Below are 17545 nucleotides of genomic sequence, written 5' to 3' on the forward strand. Positions count from 1 at the left end.
TGCTTCCTCCAAGTGGTGTTCAACATGGAGGAGTACTGACTCATCAGCTGAGGGAGGGCGGTAGGTGGTAATCAGTAGGAGGTTACCTTGCCCATGTTTGTCCTGATGCCATGAGACTTCATGGGGTTAGGAGTCGATGTTGAGGACTCCCAGGGCAACTCCCTCCCGACAGTATACCACTGTGCCACCACCTCTGGTGGGTCTGTCCTGCCGGTGGGACAAGACATACCCGGGGATGGTGATGGCAGTGCCTGGGACATTGTCTGTGAGGTATGAATCCGTGAGTATGACTATGTCAGGCTGTTGCTTGATTAGTCTGTGGGACAGCTCTCCCACCTTTGGCACAAGCCCCCAGATGTTAGTAAGGAGGACTTTGCAGGGTTGACAGGGCTGGGTTTGCCATTGTCGTTTCCGGTGCTTAGGTCAATGCCAGGTGGTCCGTCCGGTTTCATTCCTTTTTATTGACTTCGTAGCGGTTAGGTACAACTGAGTGGCTTGCTAGGCCATTTCAGAGGGCATGTAAGAGTTAACCACTTTGCTGTGGGTCTGGAGTCACATGTAGGCCAGACCAGGTAATGACAGCAGATTTCCTTCCCTAAAGGACATTAGTGAACCAGATGAGTTTTTACAACAATCAACAATGGTTTCATGGCCGTCATTAGACTAGCTTTTTTTTAAAATTCCAGATTTATTAATTAAATTCAAATTCCACCTTCTGCTGTGGTGGGATTCGAAACCATGTCCCCAAAGAAATACCCTGGGTCTCTGGGTTACTAGTCCAGTCATAATATCACTACGCCACCACCTACCTAGTGGTGGTGTTGTCAGCAAACGCAGCCAGTGGAAAATCCCCTGGAAAGGACAGCATTACCCTGGAAATAATCAAGAATGCCAAGCTTACTATACTCTCAGCACTCCATGAACTGCTTTGCCTGTGCTGGGATGAGGGAGCAGTACCACAGGACATGCACGATGCAAATATCATCACCCTCTATAAGAACAAAGGTGATCGCGTTGACTTCAACAACTACCGTGGAATCTCCCTGCTCAGCATAGTGGGGAAAGTCTCCGCTCGAGTCGTTTTAAACAGACTCCAGCAGCTGGTTGAGCGTGTCTACCCTGAGGCGCAGTGCGGCTTTCGAGCAGAGAGATTCATCATTGATGTGCTGTTCTTCCTTCACCAGCTACAGGAGAAATGCCGCAAACAACAGATGCCCCTCTACGTTGCTTTCATAGATCTCACCAAAGCCTTTGACCTCGTCAGCAGACGTGGTCTCTTCAGACTACTAGCAAAGATCGGATGTCCACCAAAATTACTAAGTATCATCACCTCATTCCATGACAATATGAAAGGCACAATTCAGCATAACGGTGCCTCATCAGACCCCTTTCCTATCCTGAGTGGCTTGAAACAAGGCTGTGTTCTCACACCTACATTGTTTGGGATCTTCTTCTCACTTCTACTCTCACATGCATTCAAGTCTTCAGAAGAAGGAATTTTCCTCCACACAGGATCAGATGGCAGGTTGTTCAACCTTGCCCATCTTAGAGTGAAGACCAAAGTACGGAAAGTCCTCATCAGGGAACTCCTCTTTGCTGACAATGCTGCATTAACATCCCACGCAGAAGAATGGCTGCAGAGACTCATCGACAGGACTGCGGCTGCCTGCAACGAGTTTGGCCTAACCATCAGCCTCAAGAAAACAAACATCATGGGACAGGATGTCAGAAATGCTCCATCCATCAATATCGGCGACCATGCCCTGGAAGTGGTTCAAGAGTTCACCTACCTAGGCTCAACTATCACCAGTAACCTGTCTCTAGATGCAGAAATCAACAAGCGCATGGGAAAGGCTTCCACTGCTATGTCCACACTGGCCAAGAGAGCGTGGGAAAATGGCGCACTGACACGGAACACAAAAGTCCGATTGTTTCAAGCCTGTGTCCTCAGTACCTTGCTCTACGGCAGCGAGGCCTGGACAACAATTGTCAGCCAAGAGCGACGTCTCAACTCTTCACTGCCTCCGGAGAAGCCTTGGCATCAGGTGGCAGGATCGTATCTCCAACGCAGAAGTCCTTGAGGTGGCCAACATCCCCAGCATATACACACTACTGAGCCAGCGGCGCTTGAGATGGCTTGGCCATGTGAGCTGCATGGAAGATGGCAGGATTCCCAAGGACGCATTGGACAACGAGCTTGTCACTGGTATCAGACCCACCGGCCGTCCATGTCTCCGCTTTAAAAACCTGCAAACGTGACATGAAGTCCTGTGACATTGACCACAAGTCGTGGGAGTCATTTGCCAGTGATCGCCAGAGCTGGCGGACAGCCATAAAGATGGAGCTAAAGAGTAGTGAGTCGAAGAGACTTAGCAGTTGGCAGGAAAAAAGACAGAAGTGCAAGGAGAGAGCCAACTGTGTAACAGCCCCGACAACCAATTTTATCTGCAGCGCCTGTGGAAGAGTCTGTCACTCTAGAATTGGCCTTTACAGCCACTCCAGGCACTGCTTCACAAACCATTGACCACGTCTAGGCGCTTACCCATTGTCTCTCGAGACAAGGAGGCCAAAGAAGAAGATGAGCACTTGAAACGCCATAGCATACAAGGCTACGGGTCAAATGCAGGAATATGGGATTAGAATAGTTGGGTGCTGGATGGCCGGCACAGACACGATGGGCCGAAGGGCCCGTTTCTGTGCTGTATAACTCTATGACTCTATAATAATGAACTCTAATGTTTTAAATATGTCCTGGAAGGGATACTGAGCCCAGTGGTGCAAGGGAGGTGAATTAATATGCCTGTTCACATTGAAACCTCAATGCTTTAAGGCTGTATTTCCACTGATGTTTAATTCCATTGCTTCTTAATTGTCAGGATTAGTAACTGGTCTCAGTAAATGGCCTCCAATGGTCTGGTTGTCGATGATCAAGTGATGTCCCTCAGACTCCATCGTTAAATATTGTTGCCAAACATTGATCATGCACACAGATCATGACCCCTTAGGTGAGGTACCAGAGAGCATCCCTCAACAGTACTTTAGCAAAGATCTTCAGGAAAGAAGGGAACGTAAACCCAAATATTAAAAATATTACATGTTTCACTGTACGTACTGAAGTTGAATGCGTTGGTTTGTGAATTATGTCGCTCAGCAGGTCAGAGCCTCTGCGACTCCGATTTTCAGACTACCTGTTTGCTGGAACTGAGTAGTGTATAGCATGGTCCCGACTGAAAACTGGGTTTAGCAGTTCTAGTAACACTGGGTCCGTTCTAATCTTGAATGGAAGTAAATTCTCAATAAAATTATACCATTTCCGAATAGGGAATACAGGTAGTTTTGGCAGAAACTGGCAACTGGTTTGAATGTAATAATATTGTCATAATTATATAGCATCTTTAATGCATAAAAAAATCCCAGAGCACTTCACAGAGATGTGCAGGAGAAACAGATGCTCAGCCAGAAACTCAAATTACGAGGGTTGATCAAAGGCTTGGTCGATGAGGTGGTTTTTATGGCTGCTCTTCAAGGAGAAGAACGAGGTTACATCATGTCTAAGCACAAAAATAGGCCATTCAGCCCAATCGGTCTATTCTGGTGTTTATGTTCCATGAGCCTCCTTCTACTCCCTCTCATCTAACCCTATCAGATCTAATCCCTATTAGAAAGGGAATTTGAGAGCATGGGACCTTAGAAGCTAAAGGCACTGCTACCTGTGATGAGGTGAAGAGAGAGTGGCATGCAGAAAAAGCTGGAATCGGAGGAATTGTGAGTCTGGGGAGGGATGGGGGTTATTGAGCTGGAGGAAGTTGATGAGGGAGGGCATGGCAGTATTTAAACAAGAGCATGAGAATTTTAAACTTGAGGCATTGGGGAATTAAGAGCCAATGCAAGTCAGTGAGGTTGGGTTTGATGGATGGATGGAACGTGGTGTAGGATAAGATTCAGGCAGCAGTTTTGGGTGAGTTTACAGAAGGTGGGTAGGAAAGCATTGGAATAGTTGAACCTGAAGGTGACAAGTGCATAGATGAGGGTTTCATCAGTAGATGGGCTGAGGTAGAGTCAAGCTGTGTGATATAATGGAGGCGGAAATTGGCGATCTTTGTGAAGGGGAGGAAAGTGGATCTGAAGCTGGCTTTAGGTTGGACAGGATGCTGAGATTGCGAATGGTCTCATTCCACCCGAGACTGTGGTGAAGGAGGGAGATGAAATTGGTGACAAGGGCACAATGGGCTGCATTTTACCAACTCGCCGCCGATCTCGGTGATCTTCAAAAATGGGGGGAGGGTGCAGGCGCGGAAGTTACCTTGCGGAGCCGCTGTGATATTGAGCACGATGGCTGATTTACATGGCTGGGGCAGACCGCCCGGCCTCTCCCCCCTCCCCCCAGGCGCTCTGTCCCCGGCAATGGTATTTGGTGCCATTGCACAGGCACCAGTGCCATTTTTAAAGGGTTTCAAGCTCTTCCAATTCATTTACATTTTTAAAGGTTTAGGAAGTGGAAATTAAAATGAAAAACTTAAGAAAAGTTTCAATACCCTCTCCCACCCCCTCAATGACAAAACAAATTATTACTTGCCCACCCCCAAAAAAAACTTGCGGTCCCGACCTTCCCCCGCAAAGTTTATAAACTTTGAACCTTACCCTTTCCCACCACTCCTGGAACCAATCAAAAAGATTTCACCCCACTCCCCCCCATTCCTGCCCTGAAAACCTACCTCCTCCGCCTCCCCCCCATCCCCACCAGTGTCCCGCATCAGATCTCCGGTCAGAGATCCAAAGGCACGGGAGTCCCGGCAACTGGCCGGAATATGCAGTGGGGCAGCTGATGGCAACAGATAGGTCATTATTTTACCAATTTACATCTTTAAATCCTGCTCCCATCGCCGAGCAGCAGGGGTTGTGGGGCCGCCACGAGGCCTCCCCACAAGCAGTAATATGGGCCGGGGCCTTCTCAGCATCGAGGCCCACGCGGGCCTCTCCCGGAGGCATTTTCCAGGCCCTCAGCCACAACCCCTGACGTCGGGGGTGGTGGGGGGGGGGGGGGGGGGGGGGGGTGGGGAGGGGGCGGTAAAACTCACCCCATTGTTTGTGGTGTGGAGGCCAGGGAGGCTTACAAAGACGATAGCTTTGGTTTTCCCAATGTTTAGCTGGAGAAAATGTTATTTTTTCAGGACTGTATGTTAGACATAGGGGGAATTACAGAGCCAAGGAGGGGCAAGGCCATGGAAGATTTAAACACAAGAATGTGAGAATTTTACATTTGAGATACTGGGGTCTATTAGCCTGTCAAATATCACAGAGGCAGTGGTGGAGAGGTAGAGCTGGGCGTCACCTGATTACATATGCCTGTGCAACATGTTGCCAAAAGATACCATGTAGATGAGGAAGAGGAGGAGAATAAGGATGGATCCCGAGATGGCAGTGTGGAGGTGTAGTGAGGTAGAGATGTTGTGGCTATGATCAGATAGGTGAGAGCAGCACTGAAGAAGGGCAGTCCCTTGAAGCTGGACAAGGGTATCTTGGAGGAGGATGAAGTGATCAGCTGGAGAGAGGTCGAGAAAGACAATGAAAATAATGCACCAGAGAATGGAAACTAGTTTGAGCCATTCCAGTGCTGTGGGAGAGGTGGAAACCTGACTGAAGGGATTCAAATAGAGAGCGGGTACTGGACTCGGAGAGTGGAAATATTTTACCACAGTTTAGGAATTGCAAGAAGGAAAAATGTCTATTGATAGGGGTTAAATCTGTGTTGACTCTTTATTTTAAGGTTACAGTGGAAACGAAGATTGTTGATAATTTCATCTCCTAATGAAGGAGAATGGGCATTTCAACAGCAGGTCACAGCATTGCGTGACCAGGCCTGCAATCTTGGTAAGTTATTTCACCATCACATTTTCCTTCTTTTACTTCCATGCCTAGTGGCAGACGAGGCAACCATTTCTTCCGCTGCTTTACACCAGCTGATGCTGCACATACTTCTTTCTGTAATAGAAGTTCTCTTTTTAACATGGACAGGCAGTTAGACTGACTCACAATGAATGCTCTGTTGGGAGAATCAGCTTGGTGTGATTGGGGGGGGTGGATGGTGGGTGACAATGACTGCCCTTGACATCAGAGCAGCATTTGACCGAGTATGGCATCAAGGGAACCCTAGCAAAACTGGAGTCAGTGGGAATCAGGGGAAAACTCTCTGCTGGTTGGAGTCATACCTAGCACAAGGGAAGATGTTGTGGTTGTTGGAGGTCAATCATCTCAGCTCCAGGACATCACTGCAGGAGTTCCTCAGGATAGTGTCCTAGGCCCAACCATTTTCAGCTGCATCATCAATGACCTTCCCTCCATCATAAGGTGGGGATGTTCACTGATGATTGCACAATATTCAGCACCATTTGTGACTCTGCAGATACTGAAGCAGCTCATGCGCAGATGCAGCAAGACTATCCAGGTTTCAGCTGATAAGAGGCAGGTAACATTTGCACCACACAAGTGCCAGGCAATGACCATCTCAAACAAGAGAGAATCTAACCATCTCCACTTGATGTTCAATGGCATTACGATTGCTGAATCCCCCACTATCAACATCCTGGGGGTTACCATTGACCAGAAACTGAACTGGAGTAGCCATAGAGCAGGTCAGAGGCTGGGAATTCTGCGGCGAGTAACTCACCTCCTGACTCCTCAATGTCTGTCCACCATCTACAAGGCACAAGTCAGGAGTGTGATGGAATACTCTCCACTTGCCTGGATGGGTGCAGCTTTAACAACACTCAGGAAGCTCGACACCATCCAGGACAAAGCAACCCGCTTGATTGGCACCCCACCCACCACCTTCAACATTCACTCCCTCCACCACCGACGCACAGTGGCAGTAGTGTGTACCATCTACAAGATGCACTGCAGCAACTCACCAAGGCTTCTTTGACAGCACCTTCCAAACCCGCAACCTCCATCACCTAGAAGGGCAAGAGCAGCAGATACATGGGAACACCACCACCTGCAAGTTCCCCTCCAAGCCACACACCATCCTGACTTGGAACTACATCACCATTCCTTCACTGTCGCTGGGTCAAAATCATGGAACTCCCTTCCTAACAGCACTGTGGGTGTATCTACACCCCAGGGACTGCAGCAGTTCAAGTTGGCAACTCACCACCAACTTCTCAAAAGCAATTATTGTTGGCCTAGCCAGCAATGCCAACATCCCATGAACAAATGATCACTCACTCCTCACAAGCTCCCCATGGGATACCAGGGGCAGGAGGTTTGGTTTCCTCTTGCCAAGGCATTTCAACATACACCATACTAAATACAATGAACTTACATTAGAGCACTGCGGTCATGATATGGAGAAACATGGAATGCATTTTATAAAGTGTCATGCTAGGCCTGCACCTACCAAGAATGAGGCACATTAATTTTATCATGAACATTGATTTTAAACTGTTACTGGAGTGAGGGAGGACTTGTTGAACAGATCAGCCCTGGCTGGAAAAGATATTTGCATATTAACAGACAGTGTTTGTAAGGTCAAAGCAGCAATTCCCTGACATTCAACCCACAATGGACTTTTGATCACCAGACGTTGAAGGTAGGGGAGCTCGCATTCCAGGTTGACAGCTAAGATGGCTAAATACACAAACAGACATGGTCAAACCATCTAGTCACATGACTAACCTGCTGGGCAACCTGAGTTTTTTGAATTTGTACAAACAGTTTGGGCAGAAAGCTGTTTGCTCCTGGACTGAGAAGATCTCTCTCCAGTCTGCTCCCATCTCTTTCTCACAAGCCTCTGAATCCACTGAAGATACATGAACCCCAAGAGAGAAAAGTCTCCTGCAGCAAACAAGGTTTAAGAATAATGCTAGGCCCCAACGAAAAGCAAGATCTACCTACAATCAAGGACTCTACAGTGAGTTCGAAGAACCGTAACAACAACTCTTCAGATGTTGTCTCAAACCTTTCCACTTTATTTTTCTTCTGCCCTTTTCTGTCTCTATTTGCATGTATGTATCACGTATGCATGCTAGCGTGGGTGCGTCATGTATCCGTAGACATCAACTGAATTAGAGTTTAATTTGATAAATTTCAACTTTTCTTCTTGAAACCTAAGAAAGCCTGTTTGTGCTGGTTTCTTTGCCTTATAATTGGAAAGCGGTGAATAAGGATTCACCAAGGGGGAGCTAAAAACACAATGTGTTTAAAATTAAACCCTGTTACAGTAAGACCAGCTGAAGGCTGAAAGGGAACCCTAGACCTCTTTCTCACCTGGTCGTAACAGAAATTTGGGTGCTAGCGTCTGGAATTGACCCACAGACCAACGAGAAATTGGAAGTGGAAAGCCACATTCTTCCCAAGCAAAAAAGGAGCAAGATTTCAATACAGGTTTTCTTGTGGTTGTGTGTGATTGAATACTAACATGTCTTCAACTGAAGCGAGTAGCTCTCCAAGCCAGCGTGAATTAACTTGGGATAAGTTAAAAGCACTGTCTGTGGAGGAGCTGAGGAAAATGGCTGAGCAGTGTGGGATCACTGTATGTGGCAAAGCTAGGAAGTCTGAACTCTGAAGGCTAGTGGCCAACCATTTTTCCCTTGAATCTGAAGAATCAGAAACAGGGTTAGAAGCAGACTCCGACAGGGTATCGTTAGCAAAGATACAATTGGAACAGAGGAAACTTGAATTTGAGGAGAGGGAGAGAGAAAAAATATTCCAGAAAGAATCTGAAGAGAGAGAGCTGAAGTGGCTTGAGTTAACTAGGGGGTGACAGAGTAACCCCAGTGACAGCATGGCCAATATGGAGGAGCATTATTCAGGACTGGGTACAAAATTGTTAAAATTAGCTCCACTAATTGTGGCACAGTGGTTAGCACCGCAGCCTCCCAGCTCCGGGGACCCGGGTTCAATTCTGGGTACTGCTTGTGCACCAAGTGGGTTTTCGCCGGGTGCTCTGGTTTCCTCCCACCGCCAAAGACTTGCAGGTGATAGGTAAATTGGCCATTGTAAATTGCTCCTAGTGCAGGTAGGTGGTAGGGAATATGGGATTACTGTAGGGTTAGTATAAATGGGTGGTTCTTGGTCGGCACAGACTCGGTGGGCCGAAGGGCCTGTTTCAGTGCTGTATCTCTAAATAAAAATAATTCCAAAATTCAATGAGGAGGATGTAGAAGTATTTTTGGTGTCCTTTGAGAAACTGGCAAGGCAGCTAAAATGGCCATCTGAGACCTGGTCTCTTTTACTACAAAGCAAGCTAACTGGAAAAGCCCATTAGGTTTATTCCCTGTTGCCAGATGAGAGTTCAACAAATTAACCAAAAATGTTATCCTCGGGGCATATGAATTAGTACCCGAAGCCTGTTGCCAAAAGTTTAGAACCCTCAAGAAGCAAGCTAATCAAATGTATCTGGAGTTTAAAAGAAGCTTTTGACCAGTGGCTAAGGGCTCTTAAAGTACAGCTCAGCTATGAGAATCTCAGAAAAGTAACTCTGTTACAGAAATTTAAACACTCTCTCCCACTCTCCATAAAGACAGATGTAGAGGAGCAGCGGGTTCAGAGAGCTCGGCAAGCAGCTGTTCTGGCCGATGAGTTTGCTTCAATTTATAAGTCGGTTTCCCAGGGGAGAACCTTTCCTAATCACCCCCACAAATCTGAAAGGGACAAAGGGTGGGAAAGTGATAAAAACCCAAGCAGTCCTGGGAGAGAAAGGAAAGCAGGAGACACAGGGGGCCCTCCTCTAGCCAAAAAGGAAGGTGCTGTGAGTAAGAGTGAGACCTGGAGACCTGTGTGCTTCCATTGTAATAAAGCAGGGCATTTAAAAGCTGACTGCTAGAAACCAAAGGGAAAACCAGTAGGGTTAATTAAGTCACACCTGCTCAGTGAAGAAGGGAATCTGATGGAAAGCACAGTAGAACAAGCTGTGGCTTTAACTGCGTGAGACCCAGGAAGTCTACTGCTGCAGTAGAAAATTTAATAGCGTTGCTGAGGGTTATCAGGGTTTGGTGTCTGAAGGGAAAGAAGCCGCATACCCCTCGAATGGGGCAAGCAAGCCCATAGTGATTCTCAGGGACACAGGGGCCACTCGATCCCTTTTACTAGGAAAAGACATGACCTTTCTCCCAGAGGGTACAGTGAACACCAGAATGGTGGTGAATGGTATTGGAGGCAGTATATGCCTGTACCTGTACACTGGGTGCACCTGGAGTGCGACCTAGTTTCGGGACCGGTGACCTAGTTTGCCTGTGGACGGGGTTGACCTGCTCCTAGGTAATGATCTGGCGGGGGTGAAGGTGGTAGCCCCTCCCCTCCCCCCCCCGCAGTAGTAAAAGAAAGACCGCAGGAGGTCAGAGAGACAGGGCGGTGGCAGGAGATGGACCTCTGCAGTTTCCCTGAATGTGTAGTGGATCAGGCCATGATCAAACCAGCTCCCTCAGAGGAGACTGCATTGGCACTGCAGGCAGATGACCATGAGGTCTGCCTGTCCGAGACGTTCTTTGGAAAGTTAGGAGACCCAGGGAATGAATTAAATGGATTTTGCCTAGCTGAGGCTCAGCGAGCCGACCCAGTATTGTGAGAGTTAGCACAGGCTGCCCAGTCTGAAAGTGAAGCAGCGGAAGTCCCTAATTGCTACTATTTAAAGAATGAGGTACTGATGAGGAAATGGAGTTCTCCTCACAGACCTGAGAGCAAGGAGTGGGCAGTGGTTCACCAGTTAGTGGTGCCACAGAGGTACCAGAGAGAAATATTAAGAAGGGCCCACGAGACTACAGTGGCTTTACATGCTGGTATATGAAAGACCAAAGCCCAAATAAAACAGCAGTTTGACAGGCCAAAACTCCACAAAGATGTGATGGAGTACTGCAGGAATTGCCATATGTGCCAGGTTGAGGGGAAACCCTAACCCACAGTGAAACCTGCACCTCTAAGTCCTGTAAGTGTTATAAGGACCCTTCAGCAGAGGGTTGGTGGACTGTAAGGGACCGCCGCCAAGAGCAAAAGGGGACAGACAGGCACAAGGCTGGCAAAAGGTTAAACAGGAAAGGGGAAAAAGTGACTAAGAGGGCAGGTTAAAGGAAGTTCGGGAGGAATTCCAGATGAAAACCCCTACTGTCTGGTCAGCCAACCCCGAAAAATGTGAAAAGTTAGACCCGACATCCTCCTACGTAAAGGCAAACACTAGACGCACCCCACCAGAGTTGCTAACAGCATTTACAGGAACCTGCAGAGACAAAGAAAGATTTCTAGGGGGCAGAGAAACTGTGAGGGTAATGCCTCACCTAGTCTAAGTGTCACGGGGAGTGCAGTAAAGTCTGCATAAATACCTGCAGGCAAGAGTGTCCGCTGGGACAAAATGGAGATTAGCAAAGAATCCTCCCCCACAGTCTGAAAAAAAGCAAACCACCCATCCCCTGAAGTTAACAGCCTTTGCATGGCTCAGTAAAGCACTGAAAGAGAGTTCAGGATAGACCCGCCTGCTACTGACTCTTTTAAAAAAAAAATTATCTCAGCAGGAACAAAGACGCAAGCCAGCCATGGAAATGGGCAAACGGAAGAGAAACTTTCTCAAAAAAAAGAACCACATGCTTATTGGGATGCCAAAAAGGGGCAATTAAAGCACCACTGGCACCAATGAAGACAGGCTGTAATATGTTTTAAGATTTATGAATGAATGGGAATGAATGAGAGAAATGCACGTTTTTTTCTGTATTCTGCATTTTTCTCAACCCTTGGAATGAAATGCAGCTTTTCTCAAGTCGCATTTCATTCTGCTGGGTGTGGAGGTGTCATGCTAGTCCGCCAAGAATGAGGCACATTAATTTTGTCATGACCATTGATTTGAAACTGTTACTGGAATGAGGGAGAACTTGTTGAACAGCTCAGCGGTGGCTGGAAAAGACATTTGCATATTAACAAACGGTGTTTGGAAGGACAAAGCAGCCATTCCCTGACACATTCAACCCACAATGGACTTTTGATAAACAGACGTTGAAGGTGGGTGAGCTCGCATTCCAGGCTGACTGCTAAGATGGCCAAATACACAAATGGACAGGGTCAAACCAGCTAGTTACATGACTAACCCGCTAGGCAACCTGAGTTTTTTGAATTTGTACAAACAGTTTGGGCAGAAAGCTGTTTGCGCCTGGATTGAAAAGATCTCGCTGCTGTCTGCTCCCATCTCTTTCTCACAAGTCTCTGAATCCACTGAAGACACATGAACCCCAAGAGAGAAAAGTCTCCTGCAGCAGACAGGGTTTAAGAAGAACACTGGGCCCCAATGAAAAGCAAGATCGACCTACAATCAAGGACTCTACAGTGAGCTCAAAGAACCGTAACAAAAACTCTTCAGATAGTGCCTCAAACCTTTCCACTTTATTTTTCTTCTCCTTTCTATCTCTATTTGCATGTATGTATCACGTATGCATGCGAGCGTGGGCGTGACAAGTATCCGTAGGTATCAACAGAATTAGAGTTTAAGTTTAATAAATTTCAACTTTTCTTCTTGAAACCTAAGAAAGCCTGTTTGTGCTGGTTTCTTTGCATTATAATTGGAAAGCGGTGAACAACGGTTCATCAAGGGGGAGCTAAAAACACGGTGTGTTTAAAAATAAACCCTGTTATGTAAGACCAGGTGAAGGCTGAAAGGAAACCCTAGACCTCTTTCTCACCTGGTCATAACAAGAGTAAAATCCCCAAAACAGTGTCGGGTTAAACATACACTTAGTTTTTTTGGTGGTAATCGAGTGCAGTTGTTAGCCAGGACACAGGAAAGACTCCATTTTTTTCTCCAAAGACCATCCGGGCAGCTTCAACATTCACCAGAACTGGCAGGTAGAACTGAATGGCGGAACAGGCTCGGCCTCCTCCTCCTGTTCCTATATAACCTCAGATAAACACTTCATCTGAAAGATGGCTCCTCCAACAATGCAGCACTTTTTCAGTACCGGACAGGGCTGTCAGCCTAGATTATTTTTTTTAAAATAATTAATTCATGGGATGTGGCATTTCTGGCAAGGCCAGCACTTATTCCTCATTCCGAGTTGCCCTGAGAACTGATGGGCTTAATAGGCCACTTCAGAGGGCAGTTAAAAGTCAGCTATGTTTTGGTGTGGGACTGGAGTCACATATGGTTAAGGATGGCAGATTTCCTTCCCAAATGACATTAATGAACCAGTTGTGGATTTCATAATGAAATAATAGCTTCATGGTTACATTGTTTACTAATTTTTTTGTTTATAAACTGAATTTAAGTTCTGAAACTGCCATAACAGGATTTGAACTCACTGCTTCTGGATTAAGTCCGGTAACTGAACCACTGCATTACCTTATCCTACTTGATGCTCAAAAGCTGTTGTGGGGTTTAAACCCACAACCTTTTGACTGAAGAGGTGGGACTGCTACCAACTAAGCCAAGCTATCACTGTACTACAAACCATGCTGAAGCTTGGAGGACCTTTATGGCAGTATTAAATTGTAAATGCAAATATCTGTCTTGTGCTTTTTGTTTAATAAAGAGAGCAAACTTGTGTTTGATATTTGATCAGGAATTCGCCACTTTGCCCTGTTGAAGTTGATGGGTTCAGGGGAAGATGCTTCAGGATCTCTGGAATTGTTTCCTTTGAATGGTAAGGGTATTTGTTTGGTTACGTATTAAGTTAATTAACTAAGTTCTGAGTGATGGTTACACGTTCAGTTTAACAACTTAACCAGATGATACATCCAACAATGTAGCACTGCTTCAGTACTGCACTGGAATGTCAGCCTAGGTCATGAGGTCAAGTCCTGAAGTGGGGCTTGAACCCACAGCCTTCTAACTCTGAAGCATGAGTGTTATCAACTGCATAAGGCTAACAAGACTTACTGTGAGGGCAAATTAGATTTGTTTGTTGAAATGTTTGCTTTTATTTACTGAACATAGGGAGGTCCAAGGCAGAGACTAAGGAGCTTTCCTTGATGGCAGTGAAAGGCCTTCGTGAACACTTCCAGGTCAGCGAGGAGCACTTTATGATGCTGCTAATTGGTAAAGACGGCACAATCAACTCCTGGTACCTGTCTCCCATGTGGTCACTGGCAACCATTTATGAGCTAGTGGACTCCATGCAGCTCAGACAGGAGGAGATAAGGCTTCAGGAGACACTGGGAATTTACTGTCACGAGGATGAATATTCCCATCATTATCGTGGATATCCTGAGCATGCATAATGCACAACAATGGGAAAATTATTGTTACATGAGACTTTGATCGCAGTTTCAAAGCACCAGTCTTATGAACTTTATGTACTTAAATATATAGTCAATTTACATCAACAAACATGCATTGGACAGTTTACAATATCAATGTTAATAGTGCACTTTGTACTTGTTAGTATGGTGGTGTCCATGCTGTAGTAACCAATACAGTAGCCCCTCTAATGAGCAAAGTTGCCTTTTCATGCTCAATAATTTTTCTTTCCTCTCAGTAACCCTTAAAGACACAAGACATGAAACTTACTGCCATATTTGGGAGATGCCTGCATAATCCCTTAGGGGAGACAGCGGTGTAATCTAGAGGCTCAGGCTAATTCATGGGGACACGGGTTCATATCCCACCACGGCAGCTGGTGGAATTTAAATTTAGTTAATTAATTGAAAAATCTGGAATTCAAAGCTAGTCTCAGTAATAGTGCCATGAAACTATCATCGATTGTCTTAAAAACCCATCTGGTTTACCTCATGCCGTTAGGGAAGGAAATCTGCCATTCTTACCTGGTCTGGCCTACATGTGGCTCCAGACCCACAGCAATGTGGTTGACACTTAACTGCTCTCTGAAATGGCCTAGCAAGCCACTCAGTTGTCAAGGGCAATTAGGGATGGGCAGCAAATGCTGGCCTTGCCAGTGACACCCACATCCCACGAAAGAACAAAAAAACTGGGCCAGGCACAGGTAAAGGCTGGACATGTTTACAGGCGATTACTTCTCACCTCTACTGCCATACCCCTCTTTTTGTATTTTATTGATGCTAGCAATGATTATTGCTCTTCCAAACTTTCCTCTCAGCTCCAAATACCCAAACCTACATAGTCTTCCTCCTTCCTATATTCCCCTGTATTTATTGGAAGCAAGATTCATTGCACTTTTTTCCAGGTCTTCAAAAATAGAATTCCTTTACAGAGAAACAGGGTTAGACCACTCAGCCCCTCAAGCTCGTGCCACCATTTAATTAGATCGTGGCTGGTCTGTAGCTCAACTCCATTTATTTGCCTTTGTTCCATATTCGTTGGTAGCCTTACCCAACAGAAATTTATCGATCTCAGGCTTGAGGATTCCAGCATCCACAGCCTTTTGGAGGAAAAGTTCCAGATTTCCAGTATGCTTTGTGTGAAAAACTGCTTCCTGATTTCATTCCTAAATGGCCTAGATTTAATCTTAAAACGGTGCTCCCTTGTTCTAGCTTCTCCATCAGAGGAAGTAGTTTTTCTATATTTATCCTATTGACTCTCATCATTTTAAGCATCTTAACCAGATCCTTCAACTTTCTTACTATTTGGCTTTATTGCAAGGGGCTTGAAGCTCAAAAGTAAGCAAGTCTTGCTACAGTTGTATAGGGCTTTGGTGAGACCACAGGTGAAGTACTGTGAACAGTTTTGGTCTCTGTGCCTAAGGAACGATATACTTGCCTTACGAGAGGGTATAGTGAAGGTTCGCTAGATTGATTCCTGGGATGAGAGGTTTGTCCTATGAGGAGAAATTGAGCTGAAGAATGAGAGGTGATCTCATTGAGACATATACCAGTAAGACCAATCTGAGAGGGCTTGATAGGGTAGATGCTGAGAGACTGGAGAATCTAGAATTAGCTGTCATAGTCTCAGAAAAAGGGGTTGGCCATTTAGGCCTGAGATGAGGAGAAATTTCTTTACTCAAGAGAGTTGTGAATCTTTGGAATTCTCTACCTCATAGGGCTGTGGATTCTTGGTTGTTGGTTACATTCAAGGCTGAGATGAATACATTTTTGGATTCTAAGGGAACCAAGGGATATGTGGATCGGTTGAGAATGTTGCGTTGAAGTCAGCCATAATCTTATTGTGTGGCAGAGTAGGCTTGAGGGGACATATGGCCTTCTCTCGCTTCTATTTCCTATATTCTTAACTCAAAGGAATACAAGCCAAATTGTCGCAACCTGGCCTTATAACTTAATCGCTTTCTGGAGAATCTGCACTGTATGCCTCTATAACCAATATATTCTTATGAAATTTAAACCCCAAAACTGGACACACCTCTCCAAGTCATCCTCTCTCACATAGCTTTTAAAAGCCAAGTTCAACATAATGGTTACTTCCCAATTAACCTCATTGTCAACCATAGTGGGGCGGAAGCCATGGGAGTGTGTGTTTGTCCTGCCCTGTGGGCTTGGATCACCACTTGAGTTTCTCATTTTTAAAAATAACTCTTCTCATAATAGATAAAGTTATTTAAGGTAACTGGCAAAGAACCAGAGGTGACGAGGGAAAAAAAATGTTTACACAGTGAGTTGCTTTGATCTGGAATGTGCTGCCTGAAAGGGCAGTAGAAGCAGATTCAATAATAACTTTCAAACGAGAACTGGATAAATACTTGAAGGGGAAAAACTGCAGGGATACAAGTAAAGAGGAGGGGTAGTGGGACTAATTAGATAGCTCTTTCAAAGAGCTGGCACAGGTACGATGGGCCTAATGGCCTTCCTCTGCACTATATAATTCTAAGATTCTATAATAGACAAATGACACTGAATAGAAATAGTTGAAGCCCTATATTTTTTGCAATGATCTTGTCCAACATATACCTCATGTATTAAATTGAGGATAGTTTGAGTTACAATAGACCAGAGAAGCAACAAAGGTTCACTAAACATTTGTCAAAGGTGCCGGTTTAGGCATTTGTTTAGGGACATGAGTTGTCTTAAGCTCCTCAAGGATGATATGGAACTGTACTACAAGTCCAAGGTGCATTAAATATGTTATTTATACAATATTTTGTCACAGATTCCACAATAGTTAAAGCGTGAAAAGAAGCTCTGGATATGGTTTTATGCTGTACTATAGAATATTCTATTCTATAGAATATATACTATTTTTCTGGTAATCAACTGAATTGTTACAGGATTAAATTTACAGTTATGATACTGTAAATGTTGCTCATTCACTTGTCACCCATATGGATGCGCTCAAGATTAATGGTTGCCATGGCAACTACCGTTAGCCCCTCATTCCCAAAGTCAAACACATCAGATAGTGGTAGGCTTAGGTCCAATACCTACACTACACTAACTTGAGCTTAGCAGCCAAATTTCAGGCCGGAAATCCATTGGTATTTGTACTAACTTTGCTTCCGCATCCACATAAACAGGACCCCCACACATTGCAGACCAGACAGGTGAGTTTGAATCTGTCTAGGTCAACAACAGGTGGTGGTAGAACAAACAGATGGCCCCTGTATCCAGCTCAATGAAGGCAATCTACATAATTTGTGAAATGGAAAAGTAAACAATTGAAGGGGAAACATTTGCAGAGCTATGGGGAAAGGCCAGGGGAGAGGGAGTA

General features: G+C 45.4%; 1 protein-coding gene across 1 annotated transcript in view; it reads left to right on the top strand.

The window, feature by feature from the left end:
* Positions 1–17034, top strand: part of LOC137368894 (coiled-coil domain-containing protein 80-like) — a 36152-nt gene extending 19118 nt beyond the window's left edge. The window contains exons 5-7 of the mRNA XM_068029143.1: positions 5768–5871; positions 13533–13613; positions 13907–17034. Of these exons, the coding sequence (XP_067885244.1) occupies positions 5768–5871; positions 13533–13613; positions 13907–14190 (469 nt within the window). The 3' untranslated portion in view covers positions 14191–17034. The remainder of the gene's footprint in view (positions 1–5767; positions 5872–13532; positions 13614–13906) is intronic.
* The last annotated feature ends 511 nt before the right edge of the window (positions 17035–17545 follow it).

Source organism: Heterodontus francisci, chromosome 4 (genome assembly GCF_036365525.1).
Source record: "Heterodontus francisci isolate sHetFra1 chromosome 4, sHetFra1.hap1, whole genome shotgun sequence".
Classification (NCBI taxonomy): domain Eukaryota; kingdom Metazoa; phylum Chordata; class Chondrichthyes; order Heterodontiformes; family Heterodontidae; genus Heterodontus; species Heterodontus francisci.